The sequence below is a fragment of the Procambarus clarkii genome, chromosome 10 (assembly GCF_040958095.1).
Source record: "Procambarus clarkii isolate CNS0578487 chromosome 10, FALCON_Pclarkii_2.0, whole genome shotgun sequence".
NCBI classification, from domain to species: Eukaryota; Metazoa; Arthropoda; class Malacostraca; order Decapoda; family Cambaridae; genus Procambarus; species Procambarus clarkii.
Genome location: NC_091159.1, coordinates 42196914 through 42220701, shown reverse-complemented (window position 1 = coordinate 42220701; position 23788 = coordinate 42196914). Strand labels below are relative to the sequence as shown.

The 23788-nt window shown below is 45.4% G+C and overlaps 1 protein-coding gene across 1 annotated transcript in view; it reads left to right on the top strand.

The window, feature by feature from the left end:
- The first annotated feature begins 4162 nt into the window (after nt 1-4162).
- The window catches only part of LOC123775283 (sodium- and chloride-dependent glycine transporter 1), a 53050-nt gene continuing 33424 nt past the window's right edge, over nt 4163-23788 (top strand). Inside the window, exon 1 of the mRNA XM_045770290.2 lies at nt 4163-4527. Coding sequence (XP_045626246.1) covers nt 4468-4527 — 60 coding nt within the window. The 5' untranslated portion in view covers nt 4163-4467. The remainder of the gene's footprint in view (nt 4528-23788) is intronic.

Genomic DNA, 23788 nt, shown 5'->3' with positions numbered 1-23788 from the left:
TACACATCAATGATCTTTTGTGTCACAAGTGATCAACAAGAGGCTCACAACAGTCACTATACAAGGCACTTTACATCTATAGTGAGTGACACAGTTACTAGTCTTGCTGCACACCCACCCAACTGGGCGGCAGCTTTACAGTCATGTGCTCCACACCCACCCAACTGGGCGGCAGCTTTACAATGTGCATGCATTACCTACAGTAAGCAAAATTTGGATACCTCGCTAAGATTTCGGGCAGTACATCATTATGAATGAAGTACTTATACATTTCTTGGACACTATTGATGGTGTTATCTCTAAATTTCGCGATTTTTTCACATTCCATTATATAATGACGCAAAGTATGCGAATAGTTCTGCTGACAGAGTTTACATTTAGTCAAATCTACATCAGCAGATTTTACAAATTCCCAGAGGTACTTGTAGCCGAGCCTAAGCCTAGCAGTGGTAACATCTAGAAGTCTTCTAACCTTACCGGATGACCCATAGACGTGCGGTACTTCCTGCATAATAGAATGATGATAGATGGAGTAACTGGTGTGAATTTCACTTTGCCTCAAGTCTCGGAGGAGAGAGAGAGAGAGGAGGAGGATTTTCCTGGTGCTATAAACTTGTGCTTCATATATATATATTTTACAGCTGCTGCTGCCACCCAGGTATTCTATTTCCTTAACTACTGTTTTCTGAATGCCTTACTTGCTAAATGCAGCACCTGCTTTTTATCATTTGTTGAAGACACCAAACGTCACCGTCAAGATGCACTTTTCGCCTCTGAGCACCAGTTTAAGCCAGTCGTTGTTGTTGTTAAAGATTCGCTACCTGGAAGAAAAAGTCCCAAGTAGCACGGGCTATGGTGAGCCCGTAGTGGTAAGCCAGTCATACATGTTACTGTAGCAGGCGTGGTGCAAGACGGCCTCCTCCCTCCCCCAGCCCGCGTTTGAGCCTCAAGTTAGCCATTCCCGATTTGAGAATAAGTTGCTATTAAATAATTTCAGGCCTTATCATTAACTTTATTTTAATAATCTAATCGACCTTTAAAATGTTGACTCTGATTTCGTCCACTTTGATTAATGATGAGAGTCAGCAGTTACGTGTGATAACTTGATGAGACGAGGAATGTTGTGGCAGAAATGTGGCGCCAGACTTAGTAGGAAGAATCTTGCTATTGCACATTTTAGTTAGTTATTATTTATAAACAGAGAACAAATCTTCTTCCTTTAAACATCAATAATTTATGGTTAGTCTTATAAGTTTACCAGAAGCTGTAATAATCATCGGAGCTATTTATTATTAGATATATTTATTAAGTAGTTAATTATTATAAGTGGGAAATATTTCCCCACAAGAATACAATCGCCACCATCGGCATAGGCTGTAGTACTGTATTGTAGCAGAACGTTGAAGAAGATATTCCACAAGAGAGGGCCAGGCATAATTCCCTGCAGCACAGTCACACCAATTGCGAGGCTTTCACACCTCCCCAACACCAACTGTCACTATTGTTGGTTATTGAAACACATCACTACCTTCACAAGGAAGAAAATGGAGTCCTGAGATACCCACTGTCTGCAGCTTTGCCAATATTGCAAGTTGTCTTAACCGGTCAGAAGTACGTGCAATATCCAGTGCAACAGCGCAGCAGGTCTGGGATTCACCCTGGGACGCTCCATATAGAAGAAATGCTCAACAAATTATGACCTATATCTGAAACGAAATTGGTAGTCACACGAGCCACGGGTGGACCTGTGATGTGAGCCACGGGGTGGACCTCTCACATGAGCCACGGGGTGGACCTCTCACATGAGCCACGGGGTGGACCTGTTACATGAGCCACGGGGTGGACCTCTCACATGAGCCACGGGGTGGACCTCTCACATGAGCCACGGGGTGGACCTCTCACATGAGCCACGGGGGTGGACCTGTGACGTGAGCCACGGGGTGGACCTGTGACGTGAGCCATGGGGTGGACCTGTCACATGAGCCACGGGGTGGACCTCTCACATGAGCTACGGGGGTGGACCTGTGACGTGAACCACGGGGTGGACCTGTGACGTGAGCCATGGGGTGGACCTGTCACATGAGCCACGGGATGGACCTCTCACATGAGCCACGGGATGGACCTCTCACATGAGCCACGGGGTGGACCTGTGATGTGAGCCACGGGGTGGACCTCTCACATGAGCCACGGGGTGGATCTGTGATGTGAGCCACGGGTGGACCTCTCACATGAGCCACGGGGTGGACCTCTCACATGAGCCACGGGATGGACCTCTCACATGAGCCACGGGGGTGGACCTAGCAAGTGAGCCACGGGGTGGACCTCTCACATGAGCCACGGGATGGACCTCTCACATGAGCCATGGGGTGGACCTCTCACATGAGCCATGGGGTGGACCTCTCACATGAGCCACGGGATGGACCTCTCACATGAGCCACGGGGTGGACCTGTGACGTGAGCCACGGGGTGGACCTCTCAAGTGAGCCACGGGGTGGACCTCTCACATGAGCCACGGGATGGACCTCTCACATGAGCCACGGGGTGAACCTGTGACGTGAGCCACGGGGTGGACCTGTGACGTGAGCCACGGGTGGACCTATCAAGTGAGCCACGGGGTGGACCTGTCACATGAGCCACGGGGTGGACCTGTCACACGAGCCACGGGGTGGACCTCTCACATGAGCCACGGGATGGACCTCTCACATGAGCCACGGGGGTGGACCTAGCAAGTGAGCCACGGGATGGACCTCTCACATGAGCCACGGGATGGACCTCTCACATGAGCCACGGGGTGGACCTCTCACATGAGCCACGGGGTGGACCTCTCACGTGAGCCACGGGGTGGACCTCTCACATGAGCCACGGGGTGGACCTCTCACGTGAGCCACGGGGTGGACCTCTCACATGAGCCACGGGGTGGACCTCTCACGTGAGCCACGGGGTGGACCTCTCACATGAGCCACGGGGTGGACCTCTCACATGAGCCACGGGGTGAACCTCTCACATGAGCCACGAGGTGGACCTCTCACATGAGCCACGGGGTGGACCTCTCACATGAGCCACGGGGTGGACCTCTCACATGAGCCACGGGGTGGACCTCTCACATGAGCCACGGGGTGGACCTCTCACATGAGCCACGGGGTGGACCTCTCACGTGAGCCACGGGGTGGACCTCTCACGTGAGCCACGGGGTGGACCTCTCACATGAGCCACGGGGTGGACCTCTCACATGAGCCACGAGGTGGACCTCTCACATGAGCCACGGGGTGGACCTCTCACGTGAGCCACGGGGTGGACCTCTCACATGAGCCACGGGGTGGACCTCTCACATGAGCCACGGGGTGAACCTCTCACATGAGCCACGAGGTGGACCTCTCACATGAGCCACGGGGTGGACCTCTCACATGAGCCACGGGGTGGACCTCTCACATGAGCCACGGGGTGGACCTCTCACATGAGCCACGGGGTGGACCTCTCACATGAGCCACGGGGTGGACCTCTCACGTGAGCCACGGGGTGGACCTCTCACGTGAGCCACGGGGTGGACCTCTCACATGAGCCACGGGGTGGACCTCTCACATGAGCCACGAGGTGGACCTCTCACATGAGCCACGGGGTGGACCTCTCACGTGAGCCACGAGGTGGACCTCTCACATGAGCCACGGGGTGGACCTCTCACATGAGCCACGGGGTGGACCTCTCACATGAGCCACGAGGTGGACCTCTCACATGAGCCACGGGGTGGACCTCTCACATGAGCCACGGGGTGGACCTCTCATATGAGCCACGGGGTGGACCTCTCATATGAGCCACGAGGTGGACCTCTCATGTGAGCCACGGGGAGTTTTATTTTGTTTGTTTTTGGCAGGAAGTCCAGGGGGAAAATCGTCAATGAAAGCAGTTGTGGTGGGGAGAGAAGAGGACCGCTAGGGGGGGGGAGATTGTGTGTGGGGACGTGGCTGTAATATGAAGGAGGAGAGGGGGGGGAATCGGGGGCGTGGCTATGTTGTGGAAGAGAGGGGGGGGTTGTGGAAGAGGGGGTTGTGGAGGGGGAAGGGGATGGAGGAGGTGCTGTGATCGAAGTGTGAGGGGCGGGGGGTTGCAGGGGGGCTGGGGAGAAAGGGTGAGGCAGGAGCGACCCCCACCTACAGCCACACCAGCCAGTCAGTCGAGACAGAGCGCTCACAGGGGTCGCACTGCACCCTCGCACCTCTCAACCTCAAGCCACGCACCACACATCTCTCGCACTCCCTCCCATATACACCTTTCTTAAGGCCTTGTACCCACTAATGCTTCACTAGTCAGTGTGATTATTTCGTGCTTTACCAATATATATTAAAACCGCGCTAGTTTCCCCCTATTTACCGAAGCAGTTCGCCCGACCGGTTGTCGGCCGTTCGGTTGCAGGACACACATTTCCCCAGCAAGAATCGGTAACACGGCGACTCCTCTAGCAAATTGGAGACCATGTCTGGGAAAACAAAATTCAATATCACCTTCGACGACCGAGATCTGGATGACCAGCAGGTGAGTGCATAGGGACGTGTTGCTGTCTTAATTCCTGTTTTCGTTGTCTTGGAAGGACCATAGAGAATGTTTCCTCCCCGACCCTCCCCGACCCTGATTGCATTACCGGCGTCGTGTGCCCGAGGTGCCGGGAGAGGAGACTGGGTAAAGATGTTTTAAATTACCCGAGAAATGATGGTTGTAGAGACGCTGTCCCGAGTTTCCCGGTAGTCAAGAGACAGCGAGTGATGAATGATTGATTATGAGATTTCCGCCGGTACTCGAACCCCCTAAAGTCACTCCCGGGAAGTATTCACGGTGGTGGTGAGCCCTCCCTCGGGGCGGTGGTGATGAGCCCTCCCTCGGGGTGGTGGTGAGCCCTTCCTCGGGGCGGTGGTGAGCCCTCCCTCGGGGCGGTGGTGATGAGCCCTTCCTCGGGGCGGTGGTGAGCCCTTCCTCGGGGCGGTGGTGATGAGCCCTTCCTCGGGGCGGTGGTGAGCCCTTCCTCGGGGCGGTGGTGATGAGCCCTTCCTCGGGGCGGTGGTGAGCCCTTCCTCGGGGCGGTGGTGAGCCCTCCCTCGGGGCGGTGGTGATGAGCCCTTCCTCGGGGCGGTGGTGAGCCCTCCCTCGGGGCGGTGGTGATGAGCCCTTCCTCGGGGCGGTGGTGAGCCCTTCCTCGGGGCGGTGGTGAGCCCTCCCTCGGGGCGGTGGTGATGAGCCCTCCCTCGGGGCGGTGGTGATGAGCCCTTCCTCGGGGCGGTGGTGAGCCCTTCCTCGGGGCGGTGGTGAGCCCTCCCTCGGGGCGGTGGTGATGAGCCCTTCCTCGGGGCGGTGGTGAGCCCTCCCTCGGAGCGGCGGTGAGCCCTCCCTTGGGGCGGTGGTGAGCCCTCCCTCGGAGAGGCAGTGAGCCCTCCCTCGGAGAGGCAGTGAGCCCTCCCTCGGAGCGGCAGTGAGCCCTCCCTCGGAGCGGCAGTGAGCCCTCCCTCGGAGCGGCAGTGAGCCCTCCCTCGGAGAGGCGGTGAGCCCTCCCTCGGAGAGGCGGTGAGCCCTCCCTCGGAGAGGCGGTGAGCCCTCCCTCGGAGAGGCGGTGAGCCCTCCCTCGGAGAGGCGGTGAGCCCTCCCTCGGAGCGGCAGTGAGCCCTCCCTCGGAGAGGCGGTGAGCCCTCCCTCGGAGCGGCAGTGAGCCCTCCCTCGGAGAGGCGGTGAGCCCTCCCTCGGAGCGGCAGTGAGCACTCCCTCGGAGCGGCGGTGGTGGTGAGCCCTCCCTCGGGGTGGTGAGCCCTCCTTCGGGGTGGTGAGCCCTCCCTTGTGGCGGCAGTGGTGGTGAGCCCTCTCTCAGGCGGACGGTGTGCCGGGTGCCACCACACTTGGTAATTTTAGCCGCTGCAGGCGTTCGTGGATGAGGTGTATGCGTGTGGGGGGTCGGAGAGGCAGCGGTACTCCCTCACACATCCGCCTCCTAGATCACTTCACCGTATACATTTCCTGAATAAAAATAAGCATGAAGTCGTTGAAATTATGTAAAAAGACTTTCTCTCTGTACTTTTAAAGGTACAGCACAATGGTGGTGCTGTACTTTCAATTGGCCAAAACAAAAACTCGTACACTTAGGCAAGGTGAATGGTTAAGCCGTATTACCAACACTTAGCCTCAACAGTATGGGCAGAAGTGTTCATATACAGAGATACACGACAACGGGCTCACCATAGCCCGTGCTACTTGAAACTTTATGTTCCAGGTAGCGTATCTTAAACAACAACATACAGAGATACAGCTTATTCTGTAACAATACAAAAATTGGTTCCAGAGTACTGTACTATTGGACTGCAAGCTTTGTTAGATACCTGTAGTACAGTAATTGTTGTATAGAGGGGGAACAGCCATAGAACACCAGGCGGGAAGTGGTGTAGAGGGGACCAGCTATAGAGCACCGGAAGGATGGTATAGAGGTATGCAGCTATAGAGCACCGGAAGGGTGGGATAGAGCTATAAACCATAGACCACAGCTGTGTCTGCATCGGAAGTGGCTCGACATTCAGATTGTCAAAAGGTGAAAATTTCTAGTGTAAAATACCCGGTGCTCCTCCCAAGCAATTTTCCTCAACTCGCACCTTCCGCATGCCTAGTTAATATTTGGGTGTAAACACTGCCAACTTGTATAAAAATAATAGAAATAATAAGCTATTGGAGGAAAGTGGCACCTTAAGTTTTAACAAATTTACAATGTTTTAAAATAATTGAAGTCGCTTAACTATTATATAATCTTAATTCTCCGCAAAACTGTCTACTTTAAATGAACACTAAATTCATAATGTGATCGTATTTTAAGACGGTGGTTTAGCTAGTGGCAGGAAGGTATGTGCTAGGCTTCTGTGGGGACGCGCCTCCCGGGGGTTGACTTGTGAACACGCACACAGTTAATTTGTGAAGCCTTTGATGGCAGGCGTCTGCCAGACTGAAAGCCATTCTTGCTGCTTCTGCTGCCTTGCCGCTGCTTGCGTTTAGGGGGCAACTTTAAGAAATGATTTTGTCGTCTGGCACTTGTTGTTTTGTTAGTTGCTTCGTGACACTAGTTACAGGTGGCTAGAAAATCATAGGATATAACTATCGCTAGCTTTTTTTCTTAATATTTAGCCTCATTAGGAAAGATTTCGATGTTCATATTGAAACTGTATGCTAGGAGCTTTTTCCTTACATGAAGTCGTTTGAAGCCTGACCCTTAGAAGCATATTAGTGAGTTTGTACATTTTTAATTAGGAACAAACTTTTAAATAAAGTTAATTACAATAATGTTAGGCACAGGATAAACCAGGAACTAATTATATGCCAAATCCTTCACATGGTAGGTTAACTTTATTTCCCGCATATCTAAATGTCGAGGAAGAACATGTTCTAAATGCGAGTCAGCCGAGTAATGAATGGTCGCTAAGAGTAATGTTCTTAAGAATGGCGCAGCCAGCCAGCGTGAGGCTAATGGCTGGGCGCCCGTCGTGTTGCGGTTGCCAACATACGGTTGGCCACGAAGTTGGACCCTGAGAACAATGGCTATAGACATTACAACTAACCCCGTAAATCTCTCTTCACTATTTAGAGCTCTGGTGTATTTACCAGTCCAACCGGAGGAGACGAGTCTTCCACAGATCTCGACTGTGTGCAGAATTCAGATAAAAGATGATAGGCAGGCCATCCGTTGCAGCAGTGCTTACTCAAGATGGGAGTGAACTTGACCTGTATTTTTATATATCTATTTCTGTTAATGTCTCTCACTGTATCTTATATATATATATATATATATATATATATATATATATATATATATATATATATATATATATATATATATATATATATATATATATATATATATATATTATTTATCATCTGTCGTGATAGGGTGGATTTTCCGGCACAGCCGTCGTAGTATAGCCAACAGATAACGTGGGTACGTACCGACTAAAACGTTTCCTGTAGTCTGTCACAAACATTTAAGAGTACATATGAGAATATTATAGTTGATGTATATAATGTAGAGGAATACCCTTGAAACAGTGGTTTAAAGTGTTACAACTAAGTGCATTAAAGTTTATACAGTAATTATATGCAGCTCTGTAGTAAATTTTCAGACTTAATTTTACATTAATACTAAGTAAATTTTTAGAAATAATTGTAAGCTGATAAATGACATTGAAAGTTGTACATTATGGATTCTTTGAGGGGGGGTTGTGTGGGATTTATTTATAAAGTAATTCTTATTATACAGTATTTTAGCGTAATTATAGGAAGTTGGCAAAATTAAGAGCAACGTGTCCAGTTAAGAGCATCTTGAGCAGCACCTGTGTGGGCTTTTCATATACATAAATAATAATTTTCCTTTAGATTGCACTTATCGCATTTAAGGTTCTGAATAATTAATTTTGTTAGGAACAGGCAGCCTGTACTCACCTAGTTGTGTTTGCGGGGGTTGAGCTCTGGCTCTTTGGTCCCGCCTCTCAACCGTCAATCAACAGGTGTACAGATTCCTGAGCCTATCGGGCTCTGTCATATCTACACTTGAAACTGTGTATGGAGTCAGCCTCCACAACATCACTTCCTAATGCATTCCATTTGTCAACCACTCTGACACTAAAAAAGTTCTTTCTAATATCTCTGTGGCTCATTGTGTTTTTATATACCTGTTAGCTTTATATCGAGGTAGCTCTCCTAAAAGTCGAACTACTGACCCTCCTCAGGATGCAACCCCACAACACTTGTCTAACAACCGAGTACCTATTTACTGCTAGGTGAACAGAGGCATTAGGTGATAGGAAACGTGGTGTCAAAACATGTCTGTCCCGCCCGGGATTCCCGACAATGAGTAGAGAACAAATCCACCTGTAGTACCGAGATCCTAGTAAAGAATGAGTGCTCAAGAATATACCGCCTTATCCTGTCTATGGAGGACAGAAGAAAGTGTATATATGCTGGTTAGCATTGTAAATGCGTGGCCACGTCTGTGGTAGAAAATAATAATAATAATAATAATAATAATAATAATAATAATAATAATAATAAAAACCTGCCATCCAAAAGTATGGATACTTTTGTACATACATACCAAAATGATATATGTACAGCACAGTATGGGTAGTTTCTATGGATATAGCTACAAAATGTATAGCCTGTTGCACCAAAATAAAGGTCCACGTTAATTTTATAATGGCCCGGACAATAAATCAATAACCAAACTTAACTTTCCCTAGGGCTAGTGTAGTACATATATATGTACTAAATTAGGCCTAGGATTGCTTAGTTAGGGCCTGAACAAGCTAGGCGTATGGTTACATTACTATTTTTTAAGCCCTTCAATATTCACTAGTGAACTTTTTGTTTTAGTGTAACGTTTCATATTTGTTCCTTTACATTAGCTATAGGACATGTCAGTTTTGAAAGATGGATAAGGAGTGATATAATTATGATTGAAATGCACAAATAGATAAATTAGTATAACAAATGAGATATTTATAAGGAAGCGAATTAAATTTTGAGAAAGCGCTAAGCCCATATAACTATACAGCTAATGGATCGGCTAGGATAGGAGCTGGGATACGAGGACGGGGGGAAGGTGCCCAACCACTTCAACCAGAGGCTTTCTACTACGGGGGAGTTTCCCCAAGTGGGACTTTTAGGGTTTCAGGGGAAAGGGGGGAATTGGAACCACAGAATCAAACTGTTGGAATAATCATATTTTTGTAACTTCAATTCTGCAGAGTGTACATAATCTACAGGACTTCATTTGTATGTCACAGATTAGATTAGATATTATGTGGATATTTGAATGCAACTTTTTAGTAGAACAATCTTGGAAAGGAGGAAATGACATTCTGACAGTGAAAATGGTGCATGGGGCAAAAATTTTTGAGAACCACTAACTGGGACCATCTGAGATCGAACGCCCACCTGCAAGAAGCGCAGCCGTTGCTGTACTGACCAGTCAAGTTAGTTGGGCAAGATATTAGTAAGGTGTGATAATAATAATGCCTACAAAATAAAGCACGGAGCAATGGATATAAACTGGATTTAGATTTAGGAAAGACCTGGGTAAATCCTCGTTTAGAAGCTGGGTTGTTGATTTGTTGATTGTTTCAAGTGTAGTCCAGACATGCATATGAATGAGTTCGGGTGGATATAAATAAAAGCCGTCTCGTATGTGTCTATATTCTTTTTCTGCAGTTTCCTTAATTATTATGCATACCAGTGAAGCAGTGACGTCATAACAACAACATTCAAATATAAAATTGTGAACCTTTGTTGCTTGTGTACAAAGCTGTGTTTTGCATTTGGTACAGCGAGACGCAGGCTTTAGGAATTCGGATAATTTTTACACGCAAGATAGCCTTATATGTGTTATCATAGGCTCGCCTTAAATTTTTTGTGCAGGTTTATTTTTATGGTTGCAAGTTACTCCCAAGTTCGATATTCTGTGTCTGCAGTAATGATTTATTTCATCTTAAAGAACAATGGGTTACGTCCTCTGCTCACGACAAAGGATACAGAATTCGATATCCGAGCGGGACAGAAACGGTTGGGCACGTTTCCTTTCAACCTGATGCACCTGTTCAACAAGCAGTAAATAGGTGCCCGGGACTGAAGCAACTGTTGTGGGTTGCATCATGTGAAAAGTCATCAATACGTGACGTGGGAGTACCTCGATAAGCCTAAAAGAATTCCCGTCCCTGACTATGGTTAACCCAAAAATAAAAACGCTGTATTCACCTCTAGTATATAAAAAGTCGAGTTGGTCGAGTGGTTAAGGGATCCTGTACATCAGATGCATTGCTTCTAGCAATATGGGTTCGAGTCACTTCTGGGGTGTGGGTTTTCAGTTGCATATATGCCTGGAGTCCGTTCAGGCTTGTTCGCACCTCTAGTATATTTATACTCTAAGGCCTCGCCCAGCTGGAGGCTTCCAGCATGATGCAACAAGTGCCGCTCCGTCGTCAGTACAGCTGTTTGGTTTCAAGGTAAACCTGAATTTCAGACTCCAGCACAATATTCAGTCATCTGTTACTGAAGTCCCCCCTCCTCCCTTCCACAGCACCACACTTCGATAATGATGCAATATGTTCTGCCGTGTCGTCAATAAGTTTGTTTCTCAACCATAGGCCAGTATTTTTTTATCATGATTTCGGGATAAATAGCAACAGATAAGAACATGAACATGCTATGTATAGGTACGTTTATAAAGGTAAGGGATGCTTGGTATGTGAATTTAACATCCGTACTGAAAATAGCGAGCTTTCGCCGTTTTCTTTGATGGTGATTGACGGTGGTGGGTAGCGAAGCGCTCTGCCTGCAAGTCAAGGACAAGCTGCGTCCTTGGGGTCTCCCGTCTAGACTACGGTCATACCTAACGGTGCTTAACCTCATTAACCGTTATTCGTCTACGTGTGTGCGAGATTATATATATATATATATATATATATATATATATATATATATATATATATATATATATATATATATATATATATATATATATATATATATATATATGACAATGTCAGACCACGGAGGAAAAATGAAACAGGAAATTTCCTTAAGTACTTTCGTATATTAAATACATCTTCAGAAGGTGATTGACCTTCTGAAGATGTATTTAATATACGAAAGTACTTAAGGAAATTTCCTGTTTCATTTTTCCTCCGTGGTCTGACATTGTCACATTCTTAATCACGTGTTTATTTTCGTGATATACACACACATATATATATATATATATATATATATATATATATATATATATATATATATATATATATATATATATATATATATATATATATATATATATATATATATATATATATATATATATATATATATATAATATGTAAATGTTCGTGTGTTCAAAATCGCTAATCTCCGAAAGTTCTTCACGGATTGCTTTGAAATTTTCACACATCGTTCCAATCGCATCCGAGCGGATTTATATATACATAGTATATAGATGTCACGTCTGTGACAGGAAAAAAACATGCTTCTTTTGAAAAACTGTGTTTTTCATGTATTTTTCATGGAAGGGAATTGGTCGAAACCTCTTTACCGATTGCTTTGAAATTTTGACACAACGTTGCATTCGAATAGGCGCATTGTTTTTATATATTTACTATATGCATACCACACCTGTGACAGGAAAAAAACACTTTTTTTTTTTTTAAGCGCCATGTGCTGGACGTAAGAGCAACACACGCTATAACCTCCAAAAGTTCTTCATCGATTGCTTTGAAATTTTGACACAACGTTCTATTCGAATACATGCGTGTTTTTATATACCGACTATATAGATGCCACACCTGTGAAAGGTAAAAACGTTTTTTTTTTAAATAGTGCCATCTGTTGCACATAATAGCAACTCACGCGATACTAAATATCGCGTGAGTTGCTATTCCTTTTCAATGTTTCAATTCCTTTTCAATGTTTCCGATTGCATTGATAAATTTAATTTTCATAAATTTAGATTCATTTTGATTTTGATTTAATTATTTTGTGTGACAGTGCGTTGAAATTGAGCTGTGTTGTTTACCATGCCGTTCATTTCGTAAGTATAAGTATAGATGCCACACCTGTGACAGGTAAAATCGTAATTTTTTTAAGAAACAGCACCATCTGTTGCACTTACGAGCAACACACACTATACTAAATATGTTACAATTCCATTTCAATGTTTCTGATTGCAATGACAAATTGGATTTTCATAGATATCGACTGATTTTCATTTTTATTTATTTTTTTTTCTGTGACATTGCATTGGAATTGAGCGGTTATGCTTACCATACCGTTCATTTCCTGAGTATAGTTTATTTTCTTATTTTTTTCATTGTTTTCATTTCGTTTTTTTTAACTGTTTTTCTTATATTTCAGTGATGGGAACATCAGATCATTTGATGTTCCAAATTTTCTGATGGGAGCATCAGATCGTTTGGGAATGCATCGAACGAGGGAGCCCAGTTTTCTGATAGGAACATCAGATCCTTTGGGAATGCATCGAACAAGGGAGTGGGGAATGTTGGGAGGACAAGGGGATGGGAGTGGGGGATGGTGGGCATTACGAGAGGACCGGCAGGGATTAATAGTGGGGATGACGAGAGGACGGGGCAGTTGGGGATGAGGGGATAGGGGAATGGAAAATGGTGGGAAGGACAAGGGGACAGAGGAGTGGGGGTTGGTGGAAAAGACGAGGGGACGGGGCCGGTTGGAATGGAAGGGAGGACGAGGGGATGGGATAGTGGGATATGGTGGGGAGGAGTAGAGGAAGGTGGAGTAGGGAATTATTGGGAGGAAGAGGGGACGGGTGAGTGAGGAATGGTTGGGAGGACGAGGAGACGAGACAGGGGGAATGGTGGGGAGGACTGGGAGACAGGGAAAGGTTGCTGAGCCAACTAGTATATATATATATATATATATATATATATATATATATATATATATATATATACATATATATATATATATATATATATATATATATATATATGTATATATATATATATATATATATATATATATATATATATATATATATATATATATATATATATATTATATATATATTCTTGCAGGGCGCCGATCAATCCCCGACCATCCAAGAGGCTACCTTACCTTGAGGTGCTTCCGGGGCTTAGCGTCCCCGCGGCCCGGTCGTCGACCAAGCCTGTGAGGCTGGGCACTCTTTCCTTCGTCTTATCCCAAATCCCTACCCTCATATCCCTTCTAAGTGCTGTATAGTCGTAATGAGTTAGTGGTTTATGGTGATAACTACCTGTGCTACCTTACCTTGATACAGAGGACAGAGACGTGTTCTTGCCCACTGGAACACGCCTGACATTGACTAATGCACCAAGAGTTGTCACAATTTATAAGTTCTTGAGCAATATATCGAAGAGTCACGTCTCCACCCACACCAGTGCCCTTGAGTAGAGCATCAGGAGTTATGTCTATGCACTTGCCCTTGAACCCCATCCCAGAGGAGGCGGTCAGGGGGGACAGTGCTGAGAATGTTCTAGCATTTACGAACTAGAGGCGGATTATATCACTTGACTTAAAATGGAGTAGTTTGGCTGGCACTTGGGACGTGTGCCAGGCGGTAGTGGTTGTGATATCGGAGAGGTGAGGAACTCAGTGCTTCCTTAAGGGTGAGGTGCAGGTCCACCCCCGCCCCCGAACACACCCACGACGGGGTAGTGGATGCTTAGCTGGATACATACACTATCGCATCTACACATGAAGATAAGAGTTTATAAGGTTACAGTATTATTCAAAAGCTTCACGGCCGGGCTCAGTAGCTGGAGGTAAAGCATTACAAACCTACAAAATGGATGAAATACAGATATAACAGCAATTGAGGCAGCAATAGGGCGCCCCGGGCCGTAGGGCGCACCGGGCAAGCACTATAAAATCACAGCACTACAGTCAACTTAGGCATTAAACAAACTAGTAATCTAGATGTGTAGTGAGTGCACTAACACACACACACACTACAGCATTAAGGTTTAGATTGAAAAAGTTGAGCCATCTATATAACAAAACTGTCCAAGGTTGAAGGCGAGAGTGTGAGTGTATGGCGAGAGCCGTCGGGCAGTTGAGGTCGAGCCCCCCCCCCATGCCCCTCTTTAAGAAGACTCGGTTCCTGTTCCGCATCCAAGTAACCTATAAAGTACGAGGGTTCCTCAACTTTTTTTTTTAATTACGTTGTTACAACGCTGCATCGAAGTAACAACTGTAAAAATAACTTGACGGTTTTGCTGTGTGTTTGCTGGGATTATGTTGTGGGGGGAGGGGGAGGGGAGGGAGGGAGAGGGGATGTGAGGGAAGGAGGGAGAGGGGAGAGAAGAAGGGGAAGGGGTAGAGAGACAAAGGAAAGTTTGACAAACTGGAAGCAGTTAGTCAAAAATTAGGTTTCGGTATCCATAGACTCTTCCCAGAGACTTATCACTGGTCCTGTACCATCGGTGTGTTGACGACTCGTGAGCCCCGTGTCAGACGAAGGTCGCCATGGAAACCGGAAATGGAAGAAGTGAAGCTGTAGCAATTGAGGCGGAGAACCGGTTCGTGCAGGTTAAGGATGTGGAGAGTGGGACACCAAATCTACCTTATGTCACATAGCTTACACAGGAGACATGTAATTACTTGACAGCTGGTGACGTCTGAGGATGGCTCGCTGAAACATCTTCAGAAACATCTGAATTTGACATCTTCAGTTACCTTGAAGACATTATTGGGCACAACGCCAGTTGGACAGGTGTCGCTCGACACCTGGCACTCGACACCTGCCGCTCGACACCTGGCGCTCGACACCTGGCACTCGACACCTGGCACTCGATACCAGCCAACCAACAACAGTTATCAACCAGTTTGTGGCTAATGACTCCCTGGGTCGATGAAGAGGGGAGGGGGTGGCACTTGGTTGCGACGACACTGTTAAGTGTACCTGTGTGTGTGTACTCACCTAGTTGTGCTTGCGTGGGGTTGAGCTCTGGCTCTTTGGTCCCGCCTCTCAACTGTCAATCAACTGGTGTACAGGTTCCTGAGCCTACTGGACTCTTATCATATCTACATTTGAAACTGTGTATGGAGTCAGCCTCCACCACATCACTGCCTTATGCATTCCATTTGTGAACTAGTCAAACACTGAAAAAAATCTTTCCAGTGTGTCTGTGGCTCATTTGGGTACTAAGTTTCCATTTGTGTTCCCTTGTTCGTGTTCTATCCATGCTAAATAGTTTGTCTTTGTCCACCCCTGTCAATTCCACTTGAGAAATTTGTAGGTGGTTATCATGTCTCCCATTACTCTTCTGTCTTCCTGGGACGTGAGGTTTAGCTCCCGTAGCCTTTCCTCGTAGCTCATTCCTCTCATTTCTGGGACTAGTCTGGTGGCATACCTCTGAATCTTCTCTAACTTTGTCTTGTGTTTAACTAGGTATGGACTCTAGGATGGAGCTGCATACTCCAGGATTGGTCTGACGTAAGTGGTATTCAAGGTTCCGAATTATTCCTTACACAAGTTTCTAAAGACAGTTCATATGGTGGCCAGTCTAACATATGCCGCTGATGATATCCTTTTGATGGGGGCTTCTAGGGACAGGTTCGGTGTGATATTAGTGGGCCAGCCAGAGCCTTAGGGCCCGCGCAGGTATATCCGTGCAAAAAAAAAATCAAACCCTAGATTTTTCTCTCTATTTGACTCTTGCAGGATTTCACCTCCCAGATGGTACCATGTGTTCAGCCTCCTCTTCCCTTCACCTAATTTCATTACTTTACACTTTCCTGAGTTAAACTTTAGTAGCCATTATCTAGACCAATTCTCCTGTTTGTCCAGGTCATCTTGTAGTCTCTGTCTATCTTCATCTGTCTTGATTCTTGTCATAATGCTTGCATCATCAGCAAACATTGAGAGGAATGAGTCTATACCCTCTGGAAGATCTTTTACATATATCAGAAACAGGATAGGTCCAAGTACAGAGCCCTGTGGGACTCTGCTGGTGACATCTCGCCACTCTGATGTCTCCCCTCCCCCCTCACAGTTACTCGCTGTTTCCTGTTGCTTAGGTACTCCCTTATCCACTGGAGAACCTTACCTTATACTCATGCCTGTTTCTCCAACTTTTGTAACAGCCTCATATCAGGCGTGTACTGTGTCAAAGGCTTTCTGACGTCTAAGAAAATACAGTCTGTCCAATCTTTCTTTCCTGCCTAATTTTTTATGCCTGGTCATAGAAATGTATTAAGCCTGTGAGGTATGATTTACCATCCATGAACCCATGCTTGTGGTGTGTTACAAAGCTGTTTCCCTCCAGATGCTCTACGAGCCTTTTCCTCACGATCTTCTCCATCACCTTGCATGGTATACAAGTTAGGGAAACTGGCCTGTCACCCGTCACCCGTCACCTTTGTGCTACTGGCAGTAACACAAGTAATTACCTAAGTAATTACCTAAGTGTAGTTACAGGATGAGAGCTACGCTCGTGGTGTCCCGTCTTCCCAGCACTCTTTGTCATATAACGCTTTGAAACTACTGACGGTCTTGGCCTGTGTGTGTGTGTGTGTGTCTGTGTGTGAACCTGTGCCCTTTCCTTTCCATCTTATTCACTGTTCTTGTTTATTTCCTCTTATTATCCCATCTCCTAACCCCAAATTCTCTTCCACCTCCGATCCCTTCCTCTTCCCCCCCTTCTCCCATTCTCCCCTCCCCCTCCTCCCCAGGGTCTGGGAAGGGGGGGGGGGGGAAGATGCTGGAGAAGCAAGCTCAACCAATCGGTAAATCAATCTTCAATGCTCATAGACTCCACTCGTTCCTCTGTACTCTTCCACCTCTTTGTTTTATATTTTCCCTATTTTTCCCTTCCCTTCGCTCTCCAATCTCTTTCGTTCTTATCTGTTTCTCTCTCTTGTCTGTCTGTCTGTCTCTGTCTGTCTGTCTGTCTGTCTGTCTGTCTGTCTGTCTGTCTGTCTCTGTCTCTGTCTCTGTCTCTGTCTCTGTCTCTGTCTCTCTCTCTCTCTCTCTCTCTCTCTCTCTCTCTCTCTCTCTCTCTCTCTCTCTCTCTCTCTCTCTCTCTCTCTCTCTCTCTCTCTCTCTCTCTCTTTCTCTCTCTCTCTTTCTCTCTCTCTCTTTCTCTCTCTCTCTCTCGTTTTGTTCTTGAAGCTATCTGTAAAGATTGTCGTTCTGGATTTCGAGTAGAACAATCTTTTCTTGGTATTTGGTCCCGTTTCACATCCTACAGAGATACTTTGCCCAATTACAATCCCTGTAACCATGTAATCCATACAAGGTTACAGACAGACAGACATACACAGACAGACAGAACATTGTTGGATAAGTTCACTCGCTCGGACAAGCTCGTCTGAATGATTCTGTTGTCGAAAGGTTTATTTAGTATATCGCTAGGTCATGCATTTGGCTTCAGTTTCCTCCCCGTAGAGATAGTAAAGCCGAACTTGATCTGAAAGCTTGGCCACGTTCTGTTGATGAGTAATGCACTTGGGGCGGGGAGACAGGGTGAGACTGGTGAAGGCGTTTGTTTAGCTGTGCGCACCGTCAGTAGAAGACAGCATCCCATTCAGCTGGAGCCCGCAGAGGGCTTCCCAGTTTCTATTCTCCCGTTGTAAGGGGATACGAGCACAGTCTCGCCTCCGCGACCCCCGATTACGAGTCTAGCCGCCTAAATCAGGATAGCACGCTCCGGGGAAAGACTGAGGAATATGGTGGTGGGGTAGGGAGCAGGTGGTTGTGAAAGGTAGGGGAGGGGAGGTAGCGGGGGGGGGGGGGGAAGAGGCAGCGATCAATAAGTCGCCATCCTACCCACGTGGTGTGGTTTCCGCGCAACCCTAGTCCTCTCTTACGTCATGCTGACCTTCACCATCTTCACCCCCTGGCGTCTTATTCATCCTCCCTAGCTTCGTCTCTACCATCCTCTCTCCCTCACCCACCATGCTCTCCCCGCCATTATCTTGCCAGTTTCCCCTCCCCCACGTCACCACCCTCACTGTTTCCAAATCAAGCTCCACAAAACATTGTTCATCTTAGTTGTTCAATATTGTTCACTCTGGTTCATCCAACGCACCACGGTCTAATCCTATCCATTATCTTTTCGCCAAACTGGTCATTGGTGTCTTATCACTTTAACACCCCGTTCGTATTCCCACTTTCTATTCCACTTATTAAACTCGTTCTATTCCTCTTCTTTACTATGTTTAATTTATTTCAATTTTTGTTATTATTATTATTATTATTATTATTAACATCTTTATTGACAAAATTAATTACAATTTTGCCTAATCTGAGGATTTCGATTAAGTCTTACTAAAGTGAGGATAATGCTGGTATTCACTGTCACGCAGGACAGAGGGTCATACATAAGACAATAGGTCTAAACTGTAGGCGGAAGTACATATATATCATGGTTACAATCAATTTTTGTTAATAGCAATTTGTTACTTCTTGAAACGACTGGTGTTGTGCAGGCCACGGAGCGGCTCTGGCTCCGGCCACTATATTTGGCAACACTGAAAATAACCTCAGTTGTTATGAACTGATAATACATGGGGTAGTTAGGGGTACAGTGGGGGGGAGGTAGTTATGGGTACAGAAGGGGGGTTACATATGGGTGCAGAGGGAGTTATTATGTTCAGACAAGTTAGTTACTGATAACACATTGAACTACCCACAGGACATCTAGTAGCATTTGTAAATTATTTCCATAACACTGGCATTTGGAAACACATTTCAGACATTGAACGACATTACTGAAAATTTTAAAGACATTCGAAGCATTTAAATCAATAACTGGACATTTTCGAACCATTGAGACACTGGCAACCCATTCCCATCCCCCTATCACCTGCGAACCTTCAAAAGGCTTTGGAACATGCTCTTGCTGAACACCGACAACATGTTATCATACATACAGATTCGAGAACTGCTATTGAACCCTTGCAACAAGAACACATATGTGATAACATCCATCTGATCACAAATGGCATATCATTAATGCAAAAACTCAAACGACAAGGTCGACGGGTACTTATCAACTGGGTGCCAAGTCATGTGGGAATAATAGGAAATGACATTGCAGACGATGTTGCAAAACTTGCAACTAAGAGAAGAAATGTAGACATTTACATACCACAGAGTCTATCATAGATTAAAAAAGTAATTAGAAACAGCGCAATGCAAAAGATGTACAGTGACCACAACACAGCAGTTGCAACATCAGGATCTGCGGGTTGGTACAAGAATTCAACCAACTATGAACCACTTAGTTTGATGAAAGGGAGCAGTAGAGCAACAGAAGTACACTTACATCGCATCAGGCTTGGATACCCATGTGCATGGGAAATAGGCTTACAGGTTCCGGAAGATGAGAGGAAATGTCAACACTGTGGAGAAATGCCCGACAGACCACTGGAACATTATCTAACACAGTGCACAGTTACAGCCACAACAGACCACTGGAACATCATCTAACACAGTGCACAGTTACAAACACATTAAGATTTCAACTTAGATTCAACAGAGCAGAAGAAGTTGTTAAACACATATGGCAAAATTTTACTGAAGCGACCATACGAGTCATAAATACTCATACTCCGCCCAAGTAAAATAGAAACAAGCAACACTTAGTGGTCCAGCCAGAGGCTTAGGGCCCGCGCAGGAATATCCCTGCCCCCCCCCAAAAAAAAACTGGGAACCATTGAGACACTGGCAACCCATTCCCCCCCCCCCCCATCACCTACACGAGTAAAATGGGGGGAAACATGACAACTGTAAAGAATTTGAGTGAACATGGGCAGCTGCCAACATTGTCTTCTTTTAGGGGCGGTGCCCCCCTACCCCCCCCCCCCAAAGGCCAACTATTCCCGGCTAGTAGAGGACGGTCGTTGCTATCGTCACTGGCACTTCACCCACTAGTGCCAAGGTGATGCTTTTTTTTATTTAACAAGTGTCTGAATTGAGGTAGAGGCTGTGAGAGTATTGAAGATCAAGGAAGGCGAGGGTTGTGTGTGTGCACTCACCTATTTGTGCTTGCGGGGGTTGAGCTCTGGCTCTTTGGTCCCGCCACACTAAGCAAATCCCAGACTGTGTATGTGTACAATAAAAGAATTACATAAAGACAACATTACACAAAACACCCACACTAACGTAAGAAAACACAGAAACACATGAAACCCAAACACAAATTACAATTTAATAAGGTTACACAAAGTACAGTACAGAGGACAGTCCAAAAAACGGACACACAACCACAATACAGTACAGAAACAAACACAAGGAGATAATACATGAACACATGAGATAAAACAAGACAAAGGTACAAAACCATAGGCCTGACAGGGCCCAAATACAATACAAATTACATATAAAAAAACAGAACAAGATACCCCCCAAACCAAAACGCTGAAAAACACACATGGAACACAAAAGTACAATTCAAGAAGGAAGACCATGTTTATGGTAACCATTTGTTTACTGTGACAGCCTAAGCTACTCCATCCCTTTGAGATATATTTTTTCTTGTCTCAATAAACTCAATAAACATACTTGAACCAAACCCAAATTATATCTCCGTTGTTGAGACACCGTGGTACGAGGCGGCGATCAAGCCACGCATGTACCGAGATGACAGCCTAAACCATTGTCTCCAATAACGCAACGCTTGGCAGTTAGTATTGTATTTTGTGATAATTGTTTTAAGTGATAATCTTGGCCAGGGAAGGTAATTATGAACAGAAAGTACTAAACCAATACTGACTATATAGCAGTTTGGTCATTTTGATCAGAAATTGATCATTGGACCTGTGCGAAATATTTTTGAAGAAGTACACTTAAGTGTTCCAGCTATCTGTAATAAATTTGCACCATTAGTTTGTTGACAGAATTTACCAGGCTTGTTCGCGAGATTGTTTACAATCGCGAGAAATTGACATGTTATTCTGAGTGAGTTTAGCTTTTTACGCCAATATACAGTGAGATGGTGATATATTCCTACCATTGCGATAATATACAAAGTGGTAACATACAACCTTCACGACATTGTGAATTTCATCTATTTAAACAAAAATAATTAAAGTAGCAGTGAGTTAAGTTTTGTGTATGTGACTCTAAGCTTCGTAAAAGTTTCATGGGGACATCATGTGCCTTTTCAGCAGATATTTTCTAGAGATAAAAACTTCCAGGTGCAAAGCTTCATCTCAACACACTTAACAATTCTGATACCAAAATGAAGATTGCAACACCATAATACTGATCCCGTTTGGGAAGGTGAGCTAATCAACACCAGCCTCGGTAGGTCGTGAGAGTTGTCGAGGACAGACTTTATAGGGAGGAAAAAAGCCTTAAATTTTCACTGGTGTAAAATCGATAGAACGGGCGAAGCCAGCACACCGGCATGCTGATGCCGCCTGTCTTCTAGAGTTGCCATAACAGAGGGAAAATGGCGAACTAAAACTCCAGAACCCAGCCTAACTGAGCGGCCCACGCATACAAACGTGAATGTTTGTGAGCCATGATTTATAGTACAGCATATTGTCCGTTGGCGGATTGTTTACGTCAAAATGCGATGTATTATTCAAGAGGAAAGGTTTACCGACCCCCCATTCCCCACCCGCAGGCTGAGGAGTGGTGAAATCTCCCGAGCTGCAGTGAAAGATGATGTACTTGTCATCGTAAGATGCTAACCTAGGGTCTGGCTTTGTGCTGCACTATGTCGAGTGCTGACTCAGTGCAGGCAGCCATTTTTTTGTTGTTGCCGCCGGAGGTGGCTAGCTTATTGTTCACCCCATACTCATTCTGTGAGCGGTAGCGCAAAAAGGATCACAGAGGGCACAAAAGGTCTTTATCAGACCTCATTATTAATCTCCGTTAAGGTCTCATAAAAACCTTTTGTGCCCTCTGTAATCGTGTTTATTTCACTGCCGCTCACAGGATGCTGTTGTTTTAGATTTAGCTACTCGGAACAAAAAGTTCCAAGTAGCACTGGCTATGGTGAGCCCGTAATCACAGGATGAGTGATTATCCTGCGGTAAACGTTCTTAAATGGGTAACCGACTAGACAGGCTAGTAACCATATTAGACTCCTGTCCAACCTAACGTCCCCTAAGGGACGCCTACTACCACAACCCTGCACCCAATGACAGACACTTGGAACCCAGGAGATAGACTTGACTCTCCAGTCAGTACATTTGGGAACGCCTGAGGCGATATGAAATATGCGGTCCACACTGCAACGTTGGGGTACCAGGCCACCTTTGGGGTCCCCAGTGCACCCCTGACTCGGCATGGCCGCCACACCAATAAACTAGCCGCTGTCGTCGACAATAATCAAAATGAATCAGCATACATATAATAATAATAATAATAATAATAATAATAATAATAATAATAATAATAACAACTAAGAAGTGGGGTACACCTCAACTTGTACATAAACCTAACATTTTTTTTATGAAGTTTAGATATAGAACGCATTATGCTGCGTAAACTACGAAGTTTTTGGACAAAAAAGATAGGGAGGGCGGAGGCAGACTGACATAAACTCCCTTCATAACACGTACATAAGAAAAGCAACCTAGATTTTATATATATATATATCGGCTGTGATATCTCCCGGATCCTGTGTTATGGAATCACAGCTGTGATGCTTAGAGCACCTTATCACCGGAAGTGAAGAAATGTCATGAGTGAGAGGAGGAGGGATGATGGTATACCCAAGAGTGTTGGGGGGGGGTGGGAGATGATGAGAGGGGTGTTGGGGTACTGAAAGAGGCTTACTAAGACAATTTCGGCTGTCGAAATAGCGAATTATATTCAGGTTTGTCCATCAGAGAAAGTGTAAATTTAAATTTAGTTTAATTGCATTGACGCAAATTTGTACAATTGTGTTCAGAGTTCAGACACAGTCGCACGTGTAAAGACGAAGTTTGTGTAGCAAATTTCCGATGATTCGGAGACATCTTGAAATGCAAGTTTTTCTTATAATTTATCCCATTTAATTAGTTATTAATTCAATAGCTTTGAGCTCATTTATTATGGGGTTGGTGTGTGTGTGTGTGTGAATGCTGACGATCAGGACAGTTTTTCCCTGGCTAGGCTGTGCCTCGTGTTAAGCTGCTTGCTCCTCTGTTTATCGGAATAATTATGTATGGTAGGATTAACTAAATTGAGATTAGACTGCATGAATTTATGTTGGCAAATTTCTTTAATTAATGGAGATATTACTAGAAGATCTTGAATAGGCTAGATCACATTAAA